Below are 21,691 nucleotides of genomic sequence, written 5' to 3'. Positions count from 1 at the left end.
CCACAACTAAAAAAGATCTGCCTCTCACAACTAAGACCCTGGTGTAGCCAAATAAATTAATTATTTTAAAAAGAAAGTTTTTGGAAAGCCTACATGGAAGTGAAGTCCCCAGGGCATCTTATTGGAACCTCCTTGACCTGCTGGGGGCCAGGGTTACACCCTCACCCCAGGCCGAATTGGAAATGATTTCAACTGCTACTTCAGATGATCAAGCATCTCCTGGGGACCCTGTCCATGATATCCATCCCTGCATCTTACTGGTTGACCTGGAATGGTCTCTGCCACTGGAAGGAGGCTTGGAAGGGTTTGCGGGGAGTGTCCAAGAACAGGCAACCCACTCCAGTATTCTTGCCTGGAAAATCCCATGGACAGAGGACCCTGGCCGGCTGCAGTCCATGAGGTCGACTCCAGTTGGACACTGGGTGCCCTATCTCCGCCTCCCAGTTCCCTTTTCAAGAGGGAAAATTTTCTGGACGCACATCCAGCAACAGTGCCCTGCGAGATCCTGGCGCCAAGAGGAGGACCTAGAAAATTCTCAGCAGGCGCTCCCAACAATCCAGCACCAGGTGGGAATGCGGCCAAGCCCAGGGTGCCCAAATCCTGGTCACCTGAAACACCTCAAGTCGGTCCTCGCTGGTGATGGGGACAATCGTGCGCCAGTCACCCTGCCCATGCAGTTCCCAAGTGCCCCTCTCCTTTATGCTGCAGTGACAGACTCAGAGAAGCCCTTGTTGGGAGGCAGAGAGGGTTCGTACAACTGCCGGGCGGCCTCATGGAACTTGCCCTTGGGCTAGGCAGTCATCCCGCTTCAGTCAAGCTCCCGGGACGATATAAAAGTGGACACCAGGTGGCGCCCGACAACCAGCGCAACCTGGACGGACCTGCACTCCCAGATACCACCTCTCCTGGGTCTCACTGGGACAGTGACCTCAGCTCAGCAGCCCGAGGGTGACCTGGTGGGACTGGGACACCATCTATGGAACTCCCTGGACGGCCGAGACTGATCACCACCAAAGAATTTAGTCATTTTTGAGGAGGCATCCCTATATTAAAAAAACTAAGATCACGGCATGTTGTCTCTCGCTTCACAGGCAAATAGAAAGGAAAAAAGTGAAAGCAGTGACCGATTTTATTTTCCTGGGCTCCAAAATCACTGTGGACGGTGACTGCAGCCATGAAATTCAAAGACGCTTGCCCCTCGGAAGGAAAGCTAGGACAAACCTAGACAGCGTATTAGAAAGCAGAGACATCACTTTGCCAACAAGGTCCATATTGCCAAAGCTATGGTGTTTCCAGTAATCATATACGGATGTGAAAAATCTGAACGCTGAAGTTCCAGTACTTTGGCCACCTGATGCAAAGAACCAATTCACTGGAAAAGACCCTGATGCTGGGAAAGACGGAAGGCAAACGGATAAGGAGGCGGCAGAGGATGAAATGATAGATAGCATCACTGACTCAATGGACATGAATCTGAGCAAACTATTGGGGAGATAGTGAAGGACAGGGGAGCCTGGCGTGCTGCAGTCCATGGGATCACAAAGAGTCGGACATGACTTAGCAACTAAATAACAACCCATGACCCGGGCCCACATAGGGCTGTGTCTCAGCTTTTTCCAGGGCCTCCCAGACCACCTCAGTTCTGTCTCCCCCTCTCAAGAGGGCTTAAAAATATTTAGGGGGGCACCTCTAGTGACCCAACCCCACACAGGACTTCCCCCAAAGCCTGGACACCCACCAAGGTGGTCCCTAGCCCTCCTGGTCTCTGCCTCTCTCCAGAGGAGGAGTTGGAAACACTTTCTGGAAACACATGTGATGAACATGGCCCATCAGTGACCTTGGCTAAGCCCAGAATGTCTCCTGGGGCTTCCCTGGATGGCTAGGATCAGCTGTCTCCTCCAGAGGGAGATTTAGAAAAATGGAGAGGGGCTGTGCAGAGTGCCTCCAGCAACTGGGCCACACAGGTATCTGCAAGTAAAGTGGGAGCCCTCAAAGCCGAAGCCAATGGCCCTCATTCAGGACTTCCCTGGTGGCTCAGACAATAAAGCATCTGCCTACAATGCGGGAGATCTGGGTTCAATCCCTGGGTCGGGAAGATCTCCTGGAGAAGGAAATGGCAACCCACTCCAGTATTCTTGCTTGGAAAATCTCATTGACAGAGGAACCTGGTAGGCTGCAGTCCATGGGATCACAAAGAGTCGGACACTACTGAGCGACTTCACTTTCTTTCTTTCCTCATTCAGAGGGGGACATAGAAACTCGTTTGAGAGACACAGTACCAACACAGGACCACGGTCATGTCTGGGTGCCTACCCTTGGCTGACTTCCTGGCTCCAACTAGTTCCCACCAACAAGGGGGAACCTCTGAAAATGGGACCCTTAAGCAGCGCCATGGTCTTCCAAGATGGCGCAAGTGGTAAAGAACACACCTGCCAATGCAGAAGATGTAAGAGACGAAGGTTCAACCCCTGGGTCAGGAAGATCCCCTGCAGGAGGGTATGGTTACCTGCTCCGGTATTCCTGCCTGGAGAATCCCATGGCCAGAGAAGCCTGATGGGCTACAGTCCATAAGGTTGCAAACAGTTGGACATGACTGAACTGACTTAGCAAGCACATGCATGCAGGACCATAGAAGGCCTCTGACCACCCACTTCGGCCTCCACAGCTGGCCAAGCTGGTCCAGCCTTCTCAAAAGGACTTAGAAATGTTTTTGGGGAAGTGCCTCCAGTGACCAAGTGACTAGCTGGTAAAGAGTCGTCCTGCCAATGCAGGAGATGTGGGTTTGATCCCTGGGTCAGGAATATCCCCTGGAGAAGGAAATGGCAATCCACTCCAGTATTCTTGCCTGGGAAGTCCCATGGACAAAGGAGGCTGGTGGGCTACAGTCCTTAGGTCACAAAAGAGTCAGACATGACTGAGCGTGCACACACTCCAGTAACCAGGCCTTAAGTGGGTCCTTAAGTGGACCTGGGGCACCCTCCCTGGTTGGTCCAGGCCCCAGACAGGCCATGGGCACTCCTATACAGCCTGGGTTGGCCCCAGTCTAGTGAGGAAGACTTAGAGATCTTTTCAAAAGGCAATCTTGAAAGTTGGCACCCACACAGAACCGCCACGGGCTGGTGTGCCCTCACCCAGCCTCTCTGGGTCTGTGCCCTTGCTCAGGATGGAAGGGTGAAATGACCAGGGCACAATGGTCCCACTCTATAGAACACACTGGTCATCCAGTCTAGTCTACACCACCAGAGAGGACTAGAAACATTTTGGCTGGGCACCTCTTAAGATCGGGTCCCACACACAACCACTGGCATGCCAAGGCCCCCACCCAGAACTCCCTGACTAGCCTGGAGCCTGTTCACAGTAGGTCAGGACTTAGAAATTTGCAGCGGTATAATGGACAGCAACTGAGTTGCTGTGCCCTTGGGCCTCCCTGTCTGGCCCAGGCCAGACCTCGCCTCCACGAAAGGTCACATAAACTTTTCAGGAAGTGGTCTCAGTGACCAAGACCAAAGAGTGACAGCACCTGAGCGCATGACTATGGGCTAGAATGTTCAGCCCTGCCCATTGCCTCTCCTTTTTTTTTTTTTAATTTTTGTTCATTTCTTTGGCTATGCTGGGTCTTCATTACCTTGCAGGCTTTTCTCTTGTTGTGGCAAGAGGGGCTACTCTCTAGTTGCAGTGCTCCGGCTTCTCACTGCAGTGGCTTCCCTTGCTGTGGAGGACAGGCACGCGGGCTTCAGTAGTTGCAGCATGCGAGCTCAGTTGTGGCTGCCCCTCGGCATGTGGGATCTTCCTAAACCAGGGATCAAACCCATGTCCCCTGCATTGGCAGGCAGATTCTTTATCAGGTTGTTGCCTCTTTGAATGGGGACATGGATATGTTTTCAGGAGGCACCACCAGGTGCCATGGGTCCAATACCAGGACCCGTGCAGAACCACATCCTGGCCCAGATGCCCATCCTGAGCCTCTCTGGCTAGCTTGTGCCTGTCCCCACCACCAAAGACACCTTGGAGAGGTTTACAGGAATGCATTAGTGATTGGGCTCCAGGCAGGACTGAGGAAGGACCCAGGGTGACCTCTATGGGTCTTCCTGGATCCAGGTCGCCCTGGATTTGGATACATTTTTAGAAGACATATGGATAACCCAGACACGAAATTCTATCCCTGGGGCAAACAGCCTGGCCCAGGTGGATCCCTCTCTCCAGAGGAATACTTACAAGCAGTTTTGGTGGGTGCTTCTTATGATAGGGCCTGATGCAGGACAGCAGACAGCCCTGGAGCACATGCCCCAGACTATGCTGGCCAGCTCTTCCCCTCCTGGAAGGAAACTTTAAAAATTCTGGGGATGGCTATTCCATGGTGGTCCAGTGATTAGGACTTGGAGCTTTCACTGCCATGGCCCTGGATTCAATCCAGAGGAATTCAAAAGTCTGGGAAACGTGAACTTCCCTGGTGATCCAATGGCTAGGACTCTGTGCTCCCAAAACAGGGGGCCCAGTTTTGATCCTTGGTCAGGGAACTGGATCCCACATACCTCAACTGGGAGTTCACATGTCACAAATAAAGATCCTACAAGGACTTCCGTGGTGGCACAGTGGATAAGAATCCACCTGCCAGTACAGAGAACACGAGTTTGATCCCTAGTTCACGCAGGTATCACATGCCACGGGGCAACTAAACACATGTGCCACAACTACTGAGCTCGCATGCTGCAACTACTGAAGCTCATGCATCCTAGAGCCCATGCTCCACAACATGAGAAGCCACCAGAGAAAGAAGCTGCTGCACTGAAATGAAGAGTAGTCCTCACTTGCCTCAACTAGAGAAAGCCCGCACAAAGCAATGAAGACCCAGCAGAGCCAAAAATAAATAATTTTTACAATACTTAATAATAATAATAAAGATCCTGCAAGTTGCAACTAAGACCTGGCATAGACACATTAAAAAAAAAAAAGTCTGGAGAAGGTACATCCTTTGATTGGACCGCATGCAGGATGGCAATTAGACTTGGATGCCCTCCTGGGGCCTCTCTGGTTTGTCTCTCTACAGAGAGACTTAAAAAACTTTTCAAGAGGTGCATCTGGCACCCAGATCCCATCTGTGATCTGCCCAGGGGCTCCAAGCTGGCCCAGATTCATGCCTGTTACCTGCCCAAGGAAGCTGTAGACATACCTTCTGGAGGCACATATGACAATCAGGGGCCTAAGCATCCAAACACTGGTCTCTACCGTGGGCTGCAGGTGGGCGTGGCAATGCCCTCCCAGCCTCCAGACGCCTTCAAGAGACCCACACAAAACTGTACTGACTCCCTTTCAATTCTAAGCCTCAGGTCTCCTTCCTCTGAAACAGACTCCAGAATATTCCAGAACACCAGAACCAGGGCATGCCAGGCTCTCTGCCTGTCTCCTGGGAGGCCCACATCTCCAGCCCACCTGTCCAAGGCCTAGCTTTGGAACCTGCCTCTGATTCTTCCTTCACACCCCCCCCCCCAGGACTTCTGAGATTCCCCACCTTCAGGGCCCCAAGGTAGAGTTTGGGAGGCCTGCAGGGTATGTCTGGCTTTCTGGGCCCAGGACAAGCCAATACAAGCTTGTCCTCAGTGGCTTCTCAAAACAGCTGTGCCAGGGATTTCCTTGGATTTCCTTGGCAGCCCAGTGGTTAGGATTCGGTGCTTTCACTGCCATGGCCCTGGGGTTCAATCTCTGATCTGGGAACTAAGATCTCACAAGGCACAAGGGGCGGCAAAAATAAAAAATAAACAAAAACACAGCTGTGTCACAGCCCTAGGGGAAGGAGGAGTGAAGAAGGAGTGGAGGATGGAGTCGTGGGTGGGGTGGGATGTGAACTGTGTAGACTATGGTCTGAGGATGTGGGCCAGCAAGTGGCCTTCCTGAAAGGACTTGGGTCAGCTAGGATTTGCTGACCTTGTGCTTTTGTGTTCAGTCACTCAGTCACGTCCAACGTTTTGTGACCCCATGGACTGTACCCAGCCGGGATCCTCTGTCCATGGAATTTTCCAGATAAGACTACTAGAGCAGGTTGCCATTTCCTACTCCAGGGATCTTCCCAACCCAGGATCCAACCCATGTCTCCAGCACTGGCAGACAGATTCTTACCACTGTGCCACCTGGGAAGCCCTTGCTGACTTTCTGGGTCATAAATTCCATTTCCCTCAAAAAAAAAAAAAGAAAACCCACACTTAGTCACACCTTGACTTGAGTCTTGGTAGTGACATTTTAATGGTTTTCATTGGTGGTAGCAACAGCAACAAGAGAAGGGGGAGAGTTGGCCCTGCCCCCAGAGGAGAGAGAACTCAGGCTCCGCAGGGAATCTTGTATCCAGTGGGTCTAGCCGTCCTCTTCCCATTGGACAGAAGCCAAGAAGGTACGGATTTCCATAGGATGCAGAGTGATGGTGGAGGAGACCAGACGGGAAGGAGAAGGATGGGGTGTGGGGCCTGGGGAGGTGGAGGAGAGAAGTGAGGGATGCAGACTTCCTCCACCTTAACATCCTCTGTGCGCCCTCCCCTGAACACAGACATACCGCCCTAAATCTTTCCCCAGGCCCTCACTCCCAGACCCTTCAACTGTTTCCCAGAGCCTAGATACCACCCCCAGATGCTCAAATCTCTCCCCAGTGTCTGGGCACTGTCCTCACACTCAAAGTCTCAGCCCCAAGGACCGTCAAGCCACATCACTCCCTTAAACCCCTAACCTAAATGTGAACACCGACTGACTCACACCCTCCAAGCTCTCTACCTGGACCTGGTCAACATTCCCGCACCTCCCACACTGCCCCCCTCTCCAGGCAGGCTCCTACCTGTGTCCGTTGTCCACTGGAGCCTGGAGGCGTAGGCCAGGAGCTGGTTGGCCGCCAGCGTGGTCTCCCGCAGGTGGGTGATGGTGAAGGCGGAGAACAAGTCCTGCGGGCAATGAAGGGGCCGGGATGAGTTGGGACAAAGCGGGGTTTCCCCTCCCTCCTCTCTCCAGTCTCCTTCCCACCTCTGTCCTCACCGTCAAGTCCAGGGTCACTGGGGAGCTCATGTTGCGGCCCGAGTCCTCCCCTACGGCGAACTGGTGCTCTAAGCGCAGCAGCAGCGTCTCCGGGCCCCAGCGGGCCAATGTGAGCAGATGTATCGAGGGTGGCAGCTCACGGCGGAGCCCTGAGAACTGAGGGAAAGCGCGGGGCGGGGCTGAGCCGGGAGGGGCGAGGCTGAGAGGCTTCAGGAGGCGGAGATTCAGGGCGGAGGGGCGGGCCTTGGCCGCGCTCAGGAGGCGGGGCTCAGCCAGGACTGGAAGACTGAGCCAATGAGGTGCCAGGTTCGGGGCAGAACGGTTCTCTTCTCAGATGGACAGTTAGGACAGGGATGAAGCCGGGAGAGAGACGTTGTTGGAGAAGGTGAGTGGGCGAGAGGGTTGGGCCGAGACTGCTGGGGTGACCGCACTGAGCTAAGCGAAAGGGATTCGTTTACGTCCTCCCCAGGACGAGTAGGAACAGGCAAGGTGGGTCTCAGTTAAACCTAGGAAAACCCGCCCTCAACTCCGCCCCTCCCTCCGCAAGCTTCCTTAGGGTCCTCTTTCTGCCGGCCCCGCGGCTCCTCACCTGCAAGCGTGGGGCTACCTCGAGGCGATACCGCGCGCCGCCACCTCGAGCCAGCACCACCTGCGGGGCCAGGACCTCCATCTCCGCCTGTAACCGGTGCCTGGCGGCCGCAGTCCGCGTCTTGTCCAACAGCACGAGGTGACGTCCTCGCACCCAAAGCCCTGACCCCTCCTCGTTCAGCGGCTCCCCAACTCCGCGTGCATCGTCCTTCAGCAGCCTTCGGTGCACCTGCAGGGAGAGTGGCCAGGAGAGAGTGAGGGTTCCTGTAGCCAATTTCTGGGCTGGAAGTTGGGTGAAAGTATGTGGGGATTTCAAGGGGCAAAAAAAGAATATTGGAGGGAACGGATGAGGACGAAGGGGACGTAGGGGATCCCCAGTAAACGTGGGGATCAAGGCCTGGAGGGGAGGCTTGGGTAGGGATTGGATAAAAGCACGGAGTGTAATGTCTCACAGAGGAATGGAGGGCTCAGCTTAGCAGGGACCACAAACAGAGGGGTGCACCTAGCAAAAGAAACTGGCTTCAAGGTCCTGTAGAGGGCAGGAAGAGAACTGGTAGAAGGACCTTGACTTAGATGGGGGCTCAGGCCACTAACCATGAGTTCCAAGGAGCCATCTCTCAGGCTACTGCCCCCCTGGGACCGGTCAGTCAGCACAGTCAGCTGCATGTTCCCATCCTGGGGGGTAAAGGGTGAGTGAGGGGCTGCACTACTGGCCAGCCCCGGCTCCCAGGAAGGCCCCACAGGGACGGTGGAGACTGCTGAGGACAGTTGGGAGATGTCAAGAACAGGTGAACTCCACTCTGTAAAGGGGTGTCAGGAAGAGGTGGGGAGCAGGATGGGGGATGGGTACCGTGATGTAAATGCGGCTGTTGACTGGATAGTAATTTCCAGCCACGGGTTCAGTCTGGTTCAGCTTCCAGGTAGGTCTATAATCCCGCCTGGGGTGGGGTGGGATTGATCAGGCCTGGAGTCTGGCTCCCCTCCCCCCACTCACCCACTCCTCCTTCATCCTCTCCCTCCCACAGTCATTAGGATCAGCAGATGCCCCCTCACCACCCTGGGCCCCAGCACACCACAGACCACCCCTCGGTGCCCCCAGTCTCTCCACCTCCTCTCCAGGATCTCCCGGCCATTGCTGTCGGTGTAGAAGAGTCCGCCTGTCGCCAATGCAGTGTCAAAGCGACTGATGACCTCCTTCCCCCAGCCGTCTCTATACCCAATGGGATGGCAAGGTGGTGAGCTTCACTTTAACCTCTTTTGCCCTTCCCCCAGCCCCTAGCCCCGCTCACCCCACAGGTATTGGCCCCACTGTCCACTCCAGCTCCAGGTGCCGCTGTCTGGGATACAGGCGAACCACCTGGGAACACCAGGCTGAGAAGTTCTGGTGTACTTCCTGCACCAAGGATGCCTGTGGGCACATGGGAGTGGGGGCAGGTATAAGCGTGTACCTGAGTAGAGGTGAGCCCTGCAAATGTCCACCCTAGCTGTGAAGATCACAAAGGCCTACATCAGGGCCAACCCCACTAACAGCTTCGGAGCTCGACCCACCTTCCCTACCTGCCTAGGTATGATGCCCACACTTTACACCTCAGTCATTGCCATGTAAGTTCTTTTGAGTTTGGCATACATTCTTGCTGCCCATGCATGTGTGCTAAGTTGTTTCAGTTGTGTATAAACTCTTTGCAACTTATGGACTAGAGCCCACTAGGCTCTTCTGTCCACGGGATTCTCTAGGCAAGAATACTGGAGTGGGTAGCCATGCCCTCCTCCAGGGGATCTTCCCAACCCAGGGATCAAACCCACACCTCTTGTTTCCTGCATTGGCAGGTGGGTTCTTTACCACTAGTGCCACCTGGGAAGCCCCACTATTACCCTATCTCCCCTCCTTAGAATAGGATTCTAGCTTTGCACATGGCTTCTTGGAATAGACTGTATTTTTCAGTCTTCCCTGAGGCTTGCAGTAGCTGTGTGACCATGTTTGCCTACTGGAAAGTGATCAAAGTGTTATGAACAAAGTTCCTTGCCCCTTCCTCTCTTCCACTGGCTCAAATGTAAATATGATGGCTGGAGCTTGAGCAGCCATCTTGGGCCATGAAGTAGAAGGTGAATGTACAGAAGGCAGAGCAATAAGTTAGAAAGGAGGACTCTGCTGGCAGTTCAGAGGTTAAGACTCTGCACTCCCACTGCAGGGGGCACAGGTTCAATCTCTGGTTGGGGAACTAATATCCCACTAATATCCCACATGCCATGTGCAGCTCAGCCAAAATAATAAAAAATAAGATAGAAGGGACCTAGATGACTGTTGGATCACCTCACCTGCCTAGACTTTCTATTAGATGAAAAGAAACTTCCATCTTGTTTTAGGCATGGTTATTTGAGTAACTCTGTTACAACAGGCAAAAGTGTATCCTAACACAGTGACCCAGGTATGCAGGTATTCACTCATGTGAGACTTGCCATTACCTGCCCCACTCCCTCCCTAAGAGGAAACATCAGTGAGAGGCCCCAGGAAACCTGCAAGCATGAGCCCCTGATTCCAACTAGATGCACCCTCAGATATCCATTCTAAGTGAGAATCACCCAAACCCTATCCAAGTGTGAACCCTCAAATCACCCTAGATAAAATCCCTTCCTATCACAGATCCCTGATGAAATTTTCAGGCAGTTACCTGACTCTCCACATTCATGGGCCAAATGGGAACAGCCTCCCACCAATTTCAAAAGCTAAATACAATCTTGATCCCCACAACAAATATGAAATGCCTTTCTATGGGCCTCCATGGCATAACTGTCATACAACCAGCCATGACTATCAACCCTGTGTGAAAACCCTCAAGCATTCCCCTCTGGTCTTAGCCTTCTTATCTATTGGAGATGTAAATCCTCCCCACCACCCCTCACAAGGCACATCACCCTCCACATGCACTCCACCCCACACACCCTGTCCCCAAGTGCCCACTCATTTGTCTTGGCCCCCTGACCTTTACAAGGTGGGTCTGAGCCCAGTGGCTCACGAGCAGTGGTTTATTCTGGTTGGGTCTGAAGATGTAGGCACCGGAGGCCTGGGAGGTTAGGTTGTCACCTGTACTGGCGTTGTACCTGGGGCCAGGGCAGGTGAGAGTCAGACAAGGGACCTCAGCTCTGCTCACACCCCCTGCCTGACGTGGTGGTCCTCCCTCACCAGTAGAAGGCTTGGCGAACAGGCAGCAAGAGATTCTGCTCCAGGTTCTCCAACTCCATCAAGAGCCCTGTGTCAGGGTCAAACCTAGCCCGGAGGTACTGGGCAGAAAAGGGTGGACAGACATTAATGACCATCACTTCAGCCAATGGCTCTTCCCAGGGCTCAGGAGCAAACATTGGTGTTGGGCAGGAAGGATAGAGTATCTGAAATGCTGAATTAAAGACTGCAAAGTGGGAATTCCCTGGCAGATGGGTGATTTAGACTCCCAGCTTGCACGGTAGAGGGAGAGTGTTCAATCCCTGGTGAGGAAAATAAGATCTACCCACCTTTCCCTCCTCTCTCTCTTATTCTGCATCACTGTTAACAAATTCTAACAGCTCCATTTTCTACCTTATCCTCAATCTGACCACTTCTCCCCACCTCCATGGCCTTTCCTTCCCCATCTCCTGCCTTCCATGCTCGTTCCCCAGTCATTTTCCCCCACAGCTGCCAAAAGGCACCTATAACAGCAGAAGTGAGATCATAGCCCATCTGCTTGGGACCCAGGCTGCTTGGGCAACTGAAAGAGGAACCACAAGGCCAGGACCCAAGATTTTTAGGGCCCATGGAAATGTATAAATCTCAGTTTCTTTTAGGATCAGAAGAAAACTTGAATGAAGTAATAATGAATACATTAGGTCAAAGTCTGCATGGTTACTATTCATATTAATATCCATACTATCATGAAATATAATTTTTAGCATTTTTCTATGGAAGGACGGACCCACACAGGCTAATGCTAAGACCCACAACAGCCTTAATGCAACCGTTTCTCCTGTGATTCCTTCACAGTAAAAGAGTCCTCCTCTCTGCTGGCCCTAAAGGCCCACACAATCTGACTTGTCACCTCCCCCCACCCCCAACACCCGGCTTCAGTCACAATGAGTGTTCTTTGAACACCTAACACCCTTCCACTTGAGGGTGCTCCCTGCCTGCCTGGATCTCTCTTACCTCAAATGGCCACACAGCTACCTCCTCCATGTCTCTGACATGCCTCACTGAATTTGCAAACCCCTACCTCCATCAGCTCTGACATTTCTATCAAGTGTCACCCAAGGGTCCTCATAACAGCCCAAAGAGAGGACACTGAGAACATAACAATGGAGGACTGATGACACTAGACCATAAACTTAAGACCCACTGACCCACAGTCCATGTGGCTTACTGCCACATCTCAAAACTGTTACCTAGAAATGGAAGGGGGTCTGAATAGGGTCTCACCTCATTCTGGATGACCAAGACACGGGACCAGGAATTCTGGGGGCTTTGACCAGGCATCTGGGATACTGAGTAGATGCTGAAGCCCAGGGCAGGCACTAAGGCTGAGAAAAGCAGCTCCTGACTGTCTGAGTTGGGAATCGTCACCACCTCAGGTAAGGGAGGAAGGAAACCAAGTCAAGAAGCTGGGAGGACACACGTGAAGCCACACCACACAAACAGAAAAGGGTCACACTTGAGGAGGGCAAGGAGGCGCCACCCGCCAGATGGGGAAAAGAAATTTAGGTGTTGGGCAGGGGGGAGTGGCAGTGTCAGAAATGCTGAGTTAAAGACTGCAAAGAGGGAATTCCCTGGCAGTCCAGTGGTTAGACTCCACATCCACTGCAGGGGACACGAGTTTGATCCCTGGTGGGGGAACTAAGATTTTGCCAGCTGCATGGGCAAAAAAAGAGAAAAAGACTCCAAGATTCAGAAGGTGGGAAATCTACTAGGAGGGTGGACCTACTGTAGGAGATGGGAGAAGTGAGGGAGTAAGTGTGGGAAGAGACTCTTGAGACAGGGGGAGGGAGGGAAAAACAGATTCTGGGGGGAGGAAGTGGTTAGGAGGGAGAGGTCTTCAGGATGAGGAGAATATTCATAAACAGGAAATTTTTTCATAGGGAGATATTAACAAGGGGGAGATACTCATAGGCAGGGGCGGGAATGTTCCCAAGGGGGTATGATTTAAAGGGGCAGAGGGGAAAAGTATTTAGAGGAAGAGACAGAAATGGGCAGATGATATTCATGGAGAAGGAGATAGCCAAGAAAAGGAGGGGTCCATGGGAGAAGACATTCGTGGAGGGAGATAATCTTAGGGGAAATGTCCATGGGGGTAAAGGAGAAATGCCCGTGGCGGGAGGTTTCCAAGGGGGTAGGTATTCATCAAGTGTGCTATACAGGGAGGAATATTTGTCGAAATGGGCTCACATCGCTGGGCACAGTTTTGCCACCGGGGTCCCTCACGAGGTAAACGTGTTTGCTCACAGGCAGCCGCACCATCCAGTCCACTTTCCGCCCCAGGGGGTTATAAACGATCACCTGGAACTGGGGTGGGACGGTCAGAGCAGACACGGGTCACAACAGGCCTTCTGCAAACCCACCCACATGTGCAGCAAGGTCCCTGGGTGAGTCAAGCACTGGTCCCCGTCCTGCCCCAGCTTCACTGAGCCCTCAAGTATCTTGCCCCAGAGTGCCCAGTAACCTGCTGAGCCCATCAGCCCCGCCTCCTTTTTCACCCGGCCCAGAGGTTTCTCTGGTTCTCGATCCACCCACCACCCACGGGACCTGCCCCCGGCCCCGCCTCTCCCGCTCCAGGCCGGCTCACTCTCTCTGCTGTCTGGGTGAGCAGACAAATGCTGATGTTGAGCTTGCGACAAAAGGTGAAGTCCTCCTTGGAGCCGCTGAGATGCGCCAGCGCATTGCTCATGAGAACCTGGGGAGGCGCGTGAAGCAAAAGGTCCACTCTGGGCGCCCCTGCCGGTCTCCTCGCGATCCCGCCCCCAGGCCCGCCCCTGCCTCTCTCTGTCCCTCCTTCCACAAGCCCCGTCCCACGAGCCCTTCTGGCGGCCACAGTTTTTCGACCACGCCCCTTCCTAGGTCCGCCCCCCCCGTTTCCAGGCCCAGTCCCTTCCTGTCTCTGCCTCCCCCAGGCTCCACCCTCGCACCTCGCAAGGCCTCCAGCCTTCTGCAAGCTGGCGGGCGTAGTCGTTAGCCACGTGCTGCCGGGAGGTACCACTGACTGCATCGTGGTGCTGGAGCACCGCCATCGCCTCATCTGTAGGCAGACGGTGAGCCTGAGTGAGGTCTCCGCAGGACTCTCGGCCCAGACCCCAAGGACACGCGAAAAGTCTTGTGCGGGCAGGCTGGGTTCTTAAAGGCTTATGGACTGGAGTCCACCTTCAGTCCCACCCTGCTGTCCCTTCGCCCGCTGGATACCTACTGAGGGGTGCACTGTCCCCGGAGCCATAGGGTCCCACGTTGGCTGCCGGACCCGCCAGCGCCTCCAGCTGGTTGCACACCTGTGGAGCAGGTGGTATGTTGGGGCACCAGGCCTGTCAGGAGCCCTAGGCCAGCCCCTGGAGCATGGCGTCCACCTACCTGCAGGAAATTGTAGCTGAGGCGCTCGTAGCGTTTGAGGGCAGGCCGGCTGGAAAAGTAACCGGTCCAGAACATGTGGGGGCCATCAGCATAGGGGAAGAAGTCATCGTTTTTCACTGACCTGCAGCAGCAGAGACATTGAGGGCAGGGCCACGACCCACAAGGCATGCCACCCCCCCGAGGCTCCCCAGTCCCCTGAAATACCAGCTGAGGTTGGCCTTGTTCAGCTCCCAGAGGTAACAGGCAGGAGTGGAGTAGAGAACATTGACGCGGCTCCCGTTGGCCTGTTGCTGAGGGGAGGTGTGCCTGTGTGAGCCCTCAGGAGCCCTTCCCGGGCGGGCCCACAAGTGTGCATATGCACACAAACACAGGCACACATTCATGCACCTCATTGGTTCAAAGTTTCTCTCTTTTTTTAAATACACAGTTTGAGTACAAACCAATGGCTAAGTTGGCCGAAGCTATGTATTACCAGCCTGGCCTGGAAAGAAATTCAGGGATGCAAGAATAAACATGAGATTTTACTAAACGTTCAATAATTCCAATTTTATTACTTAAAACTTGCATGGAGAAATGAAATATGACATTCTAGGGCAGGAATAATAATTTCTCAGCACTGTAAGGTTATTGCCAAATGACACAACTGTTATAATGAATGAAGGCTCACTTTCAACTGAGGGAGGTAGAGGAACAAGGTGACCTCCATGAGTTAAAGGATGTTTGTTCTGCTCAAGTTGTGTCCCCAGTGCCTTGTACCCAGTAGGTGCTCAGTAAACACTTGAATGACCTAGAGAACATTATACTTAGTGAGGTAAGTCAGAGAAAAACAGATACCATATGATATCACTTATATGTGGAATCTAAAAAATAATACAAGGGAATCTATATAGAAAACAGCCTCACAGGTATAGAAAACAAATTTATGTTTACCTAACAGGAAAGGAAGGGGGGAAGGGATAAATTAGGAGTATGGGATTAACAGATACAAACTATACATACAATAGATAAGCAACAAGGATTTATTGTATTCAGTGTCTTATAATAACTTATAATAGAAAATAATCTGAAACAATATATAGATAGAACTGAATCATTTTGCTGTACATTTGAAGCTAACACAATATTAATATTGTAAATCAGCTTTGTGCTTGCTAAGTCACTTCAGTCATGTCCAACTCTTTCTGATCCTATGGACTGTAGCCCACCAGGCTCCTCTGTCCATGGGATTCTCCGAGCAAGAATACTAGAGTGGGTTGCCATGCCCTCCTCCAAGGGATCTTTCCGACCCAGGCATAGAACTCGTGTCTCTTATGTCTCCTGCACTGGCAGGTGGATTCTTTACCACTAGCCCACCACCTGGGAAGCCCTGTAAATCAACTATACTTCAATTTAAAAAATAAACATTTGCGTGAATGAGGGAAATGCATAGGACTTCATGACTTTATGTGCAAACACATATCTATTAATACATCCCTGAACAAACACTCATATACACATTTACAGACAATGTTCACTCAACAAACAATTCCTTAATATGCTCAACATTGTGGACACAATCTATAACCAGCAGCCATCCCTGCCCTCATGGAATTCATAGCCAAGTGCAGAGGAGAGAAATTGGTCAGTTGACTACATTCAGTCTAGAGGTAACATCACAGATATTTGTGGGCACTCCTGTGAGCCCAGAGGAAAAAGCAAGCTCTCCAGCTAGGGCCTAGTGAAGCCTTCCTGGAGAAAAAGACATTGCAACTGGTGTCTTAAAGAAGAAACAGAAGTTTTTCAGCCCCAAGTAATAATAATAAACAATCCTAACACTTATTATTTACCTGGCACTGTTCTACTGGTCTATGCAAGCTCATTAAACTTTCATCAATAGCCTTATCATAACTACTATATGTAAAATAGATAACTAATAAGGACCTACTGTATAGCACAGGGAACTCTACTCAATACTCTGTAACGACCTATATGGGAAAAGAATCTAAAACAAAGTGAATGTACTGCCACTCCCTCTCTATTCTGCCTTTGACTGTAGTTCCTTATTGCTTCTCTCTCTGACTCTATAAAAGAACCTGGCATCCAGACCTCACAAGAAGATTATTTTGAGACATTAGTCTGCCATCTTCTCAGTCAGACGGCTTTCTGAATAAAGTTGTATTCCTTGCCTCAAAAATAAAAAAATTTTTAAATGTAGATATATGTATATGTAAAACTGATTCACTTTGCTGTGCACCTGAAATTAACACAACATTGTAAATCAGCTCTACTCCAATAAAAAAATTTAAAAAAGAAAATAGCCCTATCAGGTAGGAACCACCACTGTGCCCATTTCCTAGATAAGAAAATTGAGGCACTGAGTGCTGAAAAACATTCCTCAAGGTCACATAGTCAGTAAGTGGCAAAGCCAGGCTTTGAACAAAGGAACTTCATCTCCAGTAAAATGGAGTGTGTGAACGAGTAAGCAGGAGAAAAACCAAGTATGACAGTATGAACTCCTGGTAGCCCAGGAACATAGGTATTTGCAGGAGGAAGTGGTCAAGATGTTGAAAGCTCCTCAGAGACCAGGAGCTTGGGGAGGACTGGGAAATGTTGTCTGGAAGGCCTTTGGTGACATAGCTGAGAGCTGTTTTGGTGAAATAGCAGTGCAGGGGTTGGTGAAAGGTGAGGACATTAAAGATGGTGCCAGTAGACAATTCTGGAGATATAAGTCACGGGAGGGGGAGATGAGGTTCTGTGCTAATGGGAGAGGGACTGCCTGCCCACACCGCCACAGGTCACTTACAGGGGCCACGACAATACCTCCTTGGTAGGCAGAATAATGGCCACCCAAAGATGCCCATGTCCTTCTCCCCAGAACCTGTGACTGTTAGGTTACATGGTAAAAGGGAATTAAAACTGCAGAATTAAGGCTGTTAATCAGCTGACTTTAAAACATTATCCTGGACTATCTAGTGGGCCCAGTGTAATCACAAAGTTATCTTAAAGTGGAAGAGGGAGGATAAAGAAATGAGAGTGAGAAAAAAAAAGAGATATGATAACAGAGGCAGGATCAGACAGGTGCTATGTTGCTGGCTTTGAAGTGGAGGAGGATGCCATGAACCAAGGAATGTGGATGGCCTCTAGAAGCTGGATGAGGCAAGGAGACTTTCCTCTAGAGCTTCCAGAAGAACACAGCCCTTCTGACATCTTGATTTTAGCCCAGTGAGACCCATGTCAGACTTGTGACCTACAGAATTGTAAGGTAATATGATTGCTGTTGCTTTAAGCCACTAAGTTTGTGGTAGCTTGTTAAAGTATAGAAAACTAAGATAGCACCTATAGATAATGTATGTGACCCAAGGCCTTGGAATACAAATACAAGTGCCCACGGGGCAGGCACACTCACCTGGGCATTGACCAACTGGATGAGCTTGTCAAGATTTTTGAACCACATGTTGGCATTCTCATACTGGAAGTCTGAGCCCATGGTCATCACAGTGTGTTTGGTGCGGTAGAGCTTACCCTGCAGGCAAGATGGGGGTATCCTCAGGCTAGGGTGTCCTCGGCCACCCCTGTGGACAGCTGTGTCTTGGTATGTATGTGGTCAAGAATGTGAGTGCACAGGGCTTCCCTGGTGGCTCAGTGGTAAAGACTCTGCCTGCCAGTGCAGGAGACACAGGTTCAATCCCTGATCTAGGACGATCCCACATGCCCAGGAGCAACTAAGCCCTGCACCACAACTATTGAGCCTGTGCTCTAGAGCCCGGGAGCTTCAACTACTGAAGCCCAAGAGCCTTAGAGCCCGTGCTCCACAACAAGAGAGGCCTCTGTAATGAGAAGCCCAAGTATCACAACTAGAGAGTAGCCCCCACTTGCCAAAACTAGAAAAATGCCTGCACAGCAATGAAGACCCAGTACAGCCAAAAATAAATGAATAAAATTATTTTTTAAAAAAGAAAAAGAATGTGAGTGCACAGAGGCATGGGGGGTAGGGGTGGAAGTGTGTCACATGGGAGCGGAGGGACACACAGAAAAAGAGCCACAAGCGGTTAAGGAATTCTCTTGGGCCTACCACCCAGATGTGGGTACTGAGGTCCTGTGCCATGCTATCTAGTAAACATGGTGGGGATGTGCTCTGGCAAAGGGGTCCACCTTTCTAATCAGAAATGCACACAAATCCAGGTGCAGGGTATGGTGATGGTGAATGGAGTTTTACCTTCCCCCAATGAAGGTGAGGAAGTGCTAGGGATTGTCTGGGCCGATGGAAAGACCCAGTGCGTGTACACTAGAGGCATAGGTTCTGGACACCCAGTTACCTGGTCAGTGGCCAACTTCAGGAAGTAACGGACCAGCTCCTCTGCGTTGTACTCCGGGCTGCGCATGTCCTCCACAAAGGGCTTGTCGGCACACAGCATGTCCCAGCACAGACCTTCCGGCGGGCTGTACATATTGGGGAGCACACCTGCGGACCACATTAGGCTCAGGGGGTGGTCATGGCCCCTAGGCCTGCCAGGCCTCACTGGGGATGGACTTGAGAATTTGCATGCCCAGTGCCAACTACAAATGGTGGGCCTGTGTTCATAAACTACTAAGAACTTCAAGACAATGATAGCAGACAATAAAACAAGCCCAGGGCCCTTCTGAGCACAGGGGCGGCCCTCTTTCCACTCTACTGCCTTACTGGTGAAGAGGTCGGCGGTGGGAGGCTTCAGGCTAGTGCTGGCCCGCCACACCTGCTCCATCTGCAGCACCTCTTCCCGCACCCTCTTGTCTTGATAATCCAGGCGTCCAAAGAAGAAGCCGTCAAAACCCATCTGGAGATGGGGCGGGATGACGAGCGGGATGGGAGAACAAGAGGGCAGGATGAGTAAGGATCCAGTCCTCTTATCACCAACCGACAACCTCTCAAGCACAGGGAGAAAAACCAAGTCAAAGACCAGGGAGGCCCTCCAGTTCATTTTAAAGGTTAGGGAAGGTCAGAAGCCCTGTGGGAGTGCCAGGAGGAAGCAAGTCCAACGCTACAACCCACCTCCACCTTCCCCACCTCTAGGAGGCCTTCCCCCTTCTGCAGCCTAGCAAGGGAAGGGGCATGGTCATGGCACAGGTAATGAAGCCGGCTGAAAAACCGCAGGCCCCAGCCACCCAGCTTGGCCAAGAGCCAGGATCAGAGCAAACTGGGTGGAATCAGGGGAAGGGGAAAATCAGCTGGACAAGGGAGGCCGGGGTGTATAGCGACAGGATGAGGGTCAGTCTAGGCTAGGACAGAGCAAAGCCAAGGCCAGAGCGAAAAATGAATGGGATTCACAGGTCACCCAAGAGGCAGGGTCTTAAGCTGCGAGAGGGCCAGGGATAGGGCCTGTTTCGGGTGAACTTGCAGAAAAGGGCGGGGTTTGGATGACAGAGGAGTCAGAAGGAATAAAGGGGCGGGCCCAAGAAATCTGAAAACCTGCGCGAACAGTGAGGCTTGCTCCCGAGAGTGACCGAATGGGTCGATGTGCCAGGCCACACGGGGGCGCCCGTCGCTGCCGAACGTCTCCTCCAGGAAGCGCAGCCCGAGTGTCATCTGGTCAATGATGGCTCCGTAGTGGGTGGCCGCCTCATCGTTCATCACCCAGCCACCGTTGGCAAACTCTAGGCGTCCTGTGCCGGGAGGGGCAAAGTCTGAGTCAGTTGTCAGAGCCAGGAGTGGGGCCAGGGTTGGTGATGCCAGGGACGAGAAGACCTGCCTGCACGACCAGGCCTGAGAGGAGAAGAGGGGTCAGGGGTCACTCTCAGGCCAGTGTAAGAGAGCTGTGGAACAGAAGGCCCCCTTTCACAGCAGGCTTTCTAGAGGATTCACTGGAGGTGGGGCCTTACAGGATGTTTAGGAGTTCTCCAAAAAAGGGAAATTGCGGGCAGGCGCAGCCACATAGAGGCTGCACATGGCATGATAAAATCTCAGAAGACAGGGTGCTAGAGATAGAAGCTGGGCTGGGCTTCCTCTTTTCACTTCCTGAGGGTAGGCTCACCCTGGCGCACCAGGTCCCGCACGATTTTCTGTGTTGCATTTGTCTGCTGGTGCCACCAACGCGAGAAGAAGGCGATTTCCACATAGATGAAGCGGCGGGTGGGATCCGCCAGCAAGGAAGAAATGACAGAGTCCAGGATGTACTGTACACCCGCCTGCTGGATGTTATTGTAGACTGTGGGCACAGAGGTCAGGCAATCAGGGACCAGCAAGCCAAGGGAAACATTCTTAGACACAGGAGCCCAAGCTGGGTGTTGCCCCCACCCTGATTGTCCAGGCCTGAAAGGTATTTGAGGGGTTCTGAGGGACCATGGGAGTCCCAGGGGTCACTCCCCACCCTCCTCTACTCACTGCCATAAAAGTACTGGTCCACCGTCTTGAGCCAGCCTACATCATCATGTGTGTGAGGCACCAGGTGTACATTCAGCATGTCTGGCTTTACCTCCGGGCATGTCTGCACAGGGACCCCAAACACACACTCACTCTGTCAGTAACCCTAAGGCTAAGAGGCAGGCTGCAGTGGGGGGTTGGGAGGATACAAGGTAAGTCTTGATCTAGAAGCAAGTGACTTAGGTGGTGATGGGCTCCCCCAAGAAGGACACACATAGTTGTCATAGATGTACTTCCCAATTGACAGAACTTCTCAGAGCACTTCTCGTTCATGCCCTGGAGAAATACTAGTAGTAGCTAATGTTTATTAAGCACTTGCTAATACCAAGCAGCCACCCTGGGACCTGAGGGCAACATTATCTCGTTTTCAGATGAGAACACAGAGGATCAGAGAGGTGAAGTGACTTGGCCAAGGTCACATAGCCAGCAAGTGGAGAAGACAGGTTAGAACTTCAGGCAGCTGACTCACAACTCTCAACCAGTCCCCACCACACTTACAGCCCGCTCACGTAAATGCTTGCAAAGTCCAGGTAAGCCAACCCACAGAAGCAAGAGACAGACACTGACAGCCCCATTCTCAGACTAACACAGCCAGTCTTCTCAGTATCGCAAAGCATGAACCAGATCACACTGTCATATTAGCAACCATTCACTGGGCACCCACAAAACAGACCCACCCACACCTCCAGACTCTACTGGAGGCTTCACTATGGTTCTTGCACATTTCCGCTAGCGGGCCGCGCTCACCTTGTATCCCGCCGCCCAAACGCAGGGCGCCGCTAGGAACAACACAGAGAGGAAGGAGAAGGACGGGAGGGGTGGCCGCAGCGCGCGGGAGCTCGTCCGGGATCCTACCGCGCCCCGGCAGCCGCCAGCGCGAACTCCCGAAGGCCGCGCGTCAGCAACCATGGCTCTGCAGCAGCCGCCGCCACCGCCTCTGCCTACCGGGGTTCCCCGGCCAGGCTGAGGCCTGGTAAATGCCCCGCCTCCAGAACCCGACTGGGCCAACGGGCACGGGAGGGGGCGTGCCCGAGGCGTGACCAGGTCCATCACGAGACCAATGCGGTAGCTCTGGGTACCGCTGGGGGCGCTAGGAGCGAAAGAAGGCACTGGCGCGTCACACCCTCACGGTGCTGCTTTGG

At 52.3% G+C, this 21,691-nt stretch overlaps 1 protein-coding gene and 2 long non-coding RNA genes across 4 annotated transcripts; 2 read left to right on the top strand and 1 right to left on the bottom strand.

Annotated features, from left to right (window-relative positions):
• Positions 1 to 6,213: 6,213 nt before the first annotated feature.
• MAN2B1 (mannosidase alpha class 2B member 1) lies at positions 6,214 to 21,492 on the bottom strand. 2 transcript variants are annotated; one of them, XM_081504574.1, is made up of 24 exons: positions 21,297 to 21,492; positions 20,511 to 20,613; positions 20,161 to 20,334; positions 19,599 to 19,792; positions 18,834 to 18,966; positions 18,469 to 18,614; positions 17,559 to 17,675; positions 14,378 to 14,463; positions 14,174 to 14,294; positions 14,016 to 14,094; positions 13,741 to 13,850; positions 13,401 to 13,508; positions 13,004 to 13,120; positions 12,041 to 12,187; positions 10,781 to 10,878; positions 10,581 to 10,698; positions 8,889 to 9,007; positions 8,708 to 8,809; positions 8,450 to 8,537; positions 8,194 to 8,274; positions 7,601 to 7,828; positions 7,012 to 7,167; positions 6,818 to 6,920; positions 6,214 to 6,455 (listed from the first exon to the last, which is right to left on the bottom strand). In XM_081504574.1, the coding sequence occupies exons 1-24, from the start codon at positions 21,456 to 21,458 to the stop codon at positions 6,346 to 6,348; spliced, it is 3,000 nt and encodes a 999-aa protein (XP_081360700.1). In that variant the 5' UTR covers positions 21,459 to 21,492; the 3' UTR covers positions 6,214 to 6,345. The 2 variants fall into 2 exon arrangements, with proteins under 2 accessions (XP_081360700.1, XP_081360701.1); XM_081504575.1 differs by having other exon boundaries at positions 14,378 to 14,457.
• On the top strand, positions 7,352 to 9,239 carry LOC145511399 (uncharacterized). The gene is made up of 4 exons (XR_014057831.1): positions 7,352 to 7,396; positions 7,559 to 7,738; positions 8,625 to 8,831; positions 8,921 to 9,239. It is a non-coding gene; the product is annotated as an uncharacterized LOC145511399 (long non-coding RNA).
• Positions 13,726 to 14,709, top strand: LOC145511400 (uncharacterized). The gene is made up of 2 exons (XR_014057832.1): positions 13,726 to 13,863; positions 14,601 to 14,709. It is a non-coding gene; the product is annotated as an uncharacterized LOC145511400 (long non-coding RNA).
• Positions 21,493 to 21,691: the final 199 nt, after the last annotated feature.

The sequence above is a fragment of the Giraffa tippelskirchi genome, chromosome 6 (genome assembly GCF_054371585.1).
Source record: "Giraffa tippelskirchi isolate mGirTip1 chromosome 6, T2T-mGirTip1v1.2.pri, whole genome shotgun sequence".
Taxonomy (NCBI): domain Eukaryota; kingdom Metazoa; phylum Chordata; class Mammalia; order Artiodactyla; family Giraffidae; genus Giraffa; species Giraffa tippelskirchi.
The sequence above is the reverse complement of the archived record's forward strand: the minus strand, read 5'-3'. Positions and strand labels throughout refer to the sequence as shown.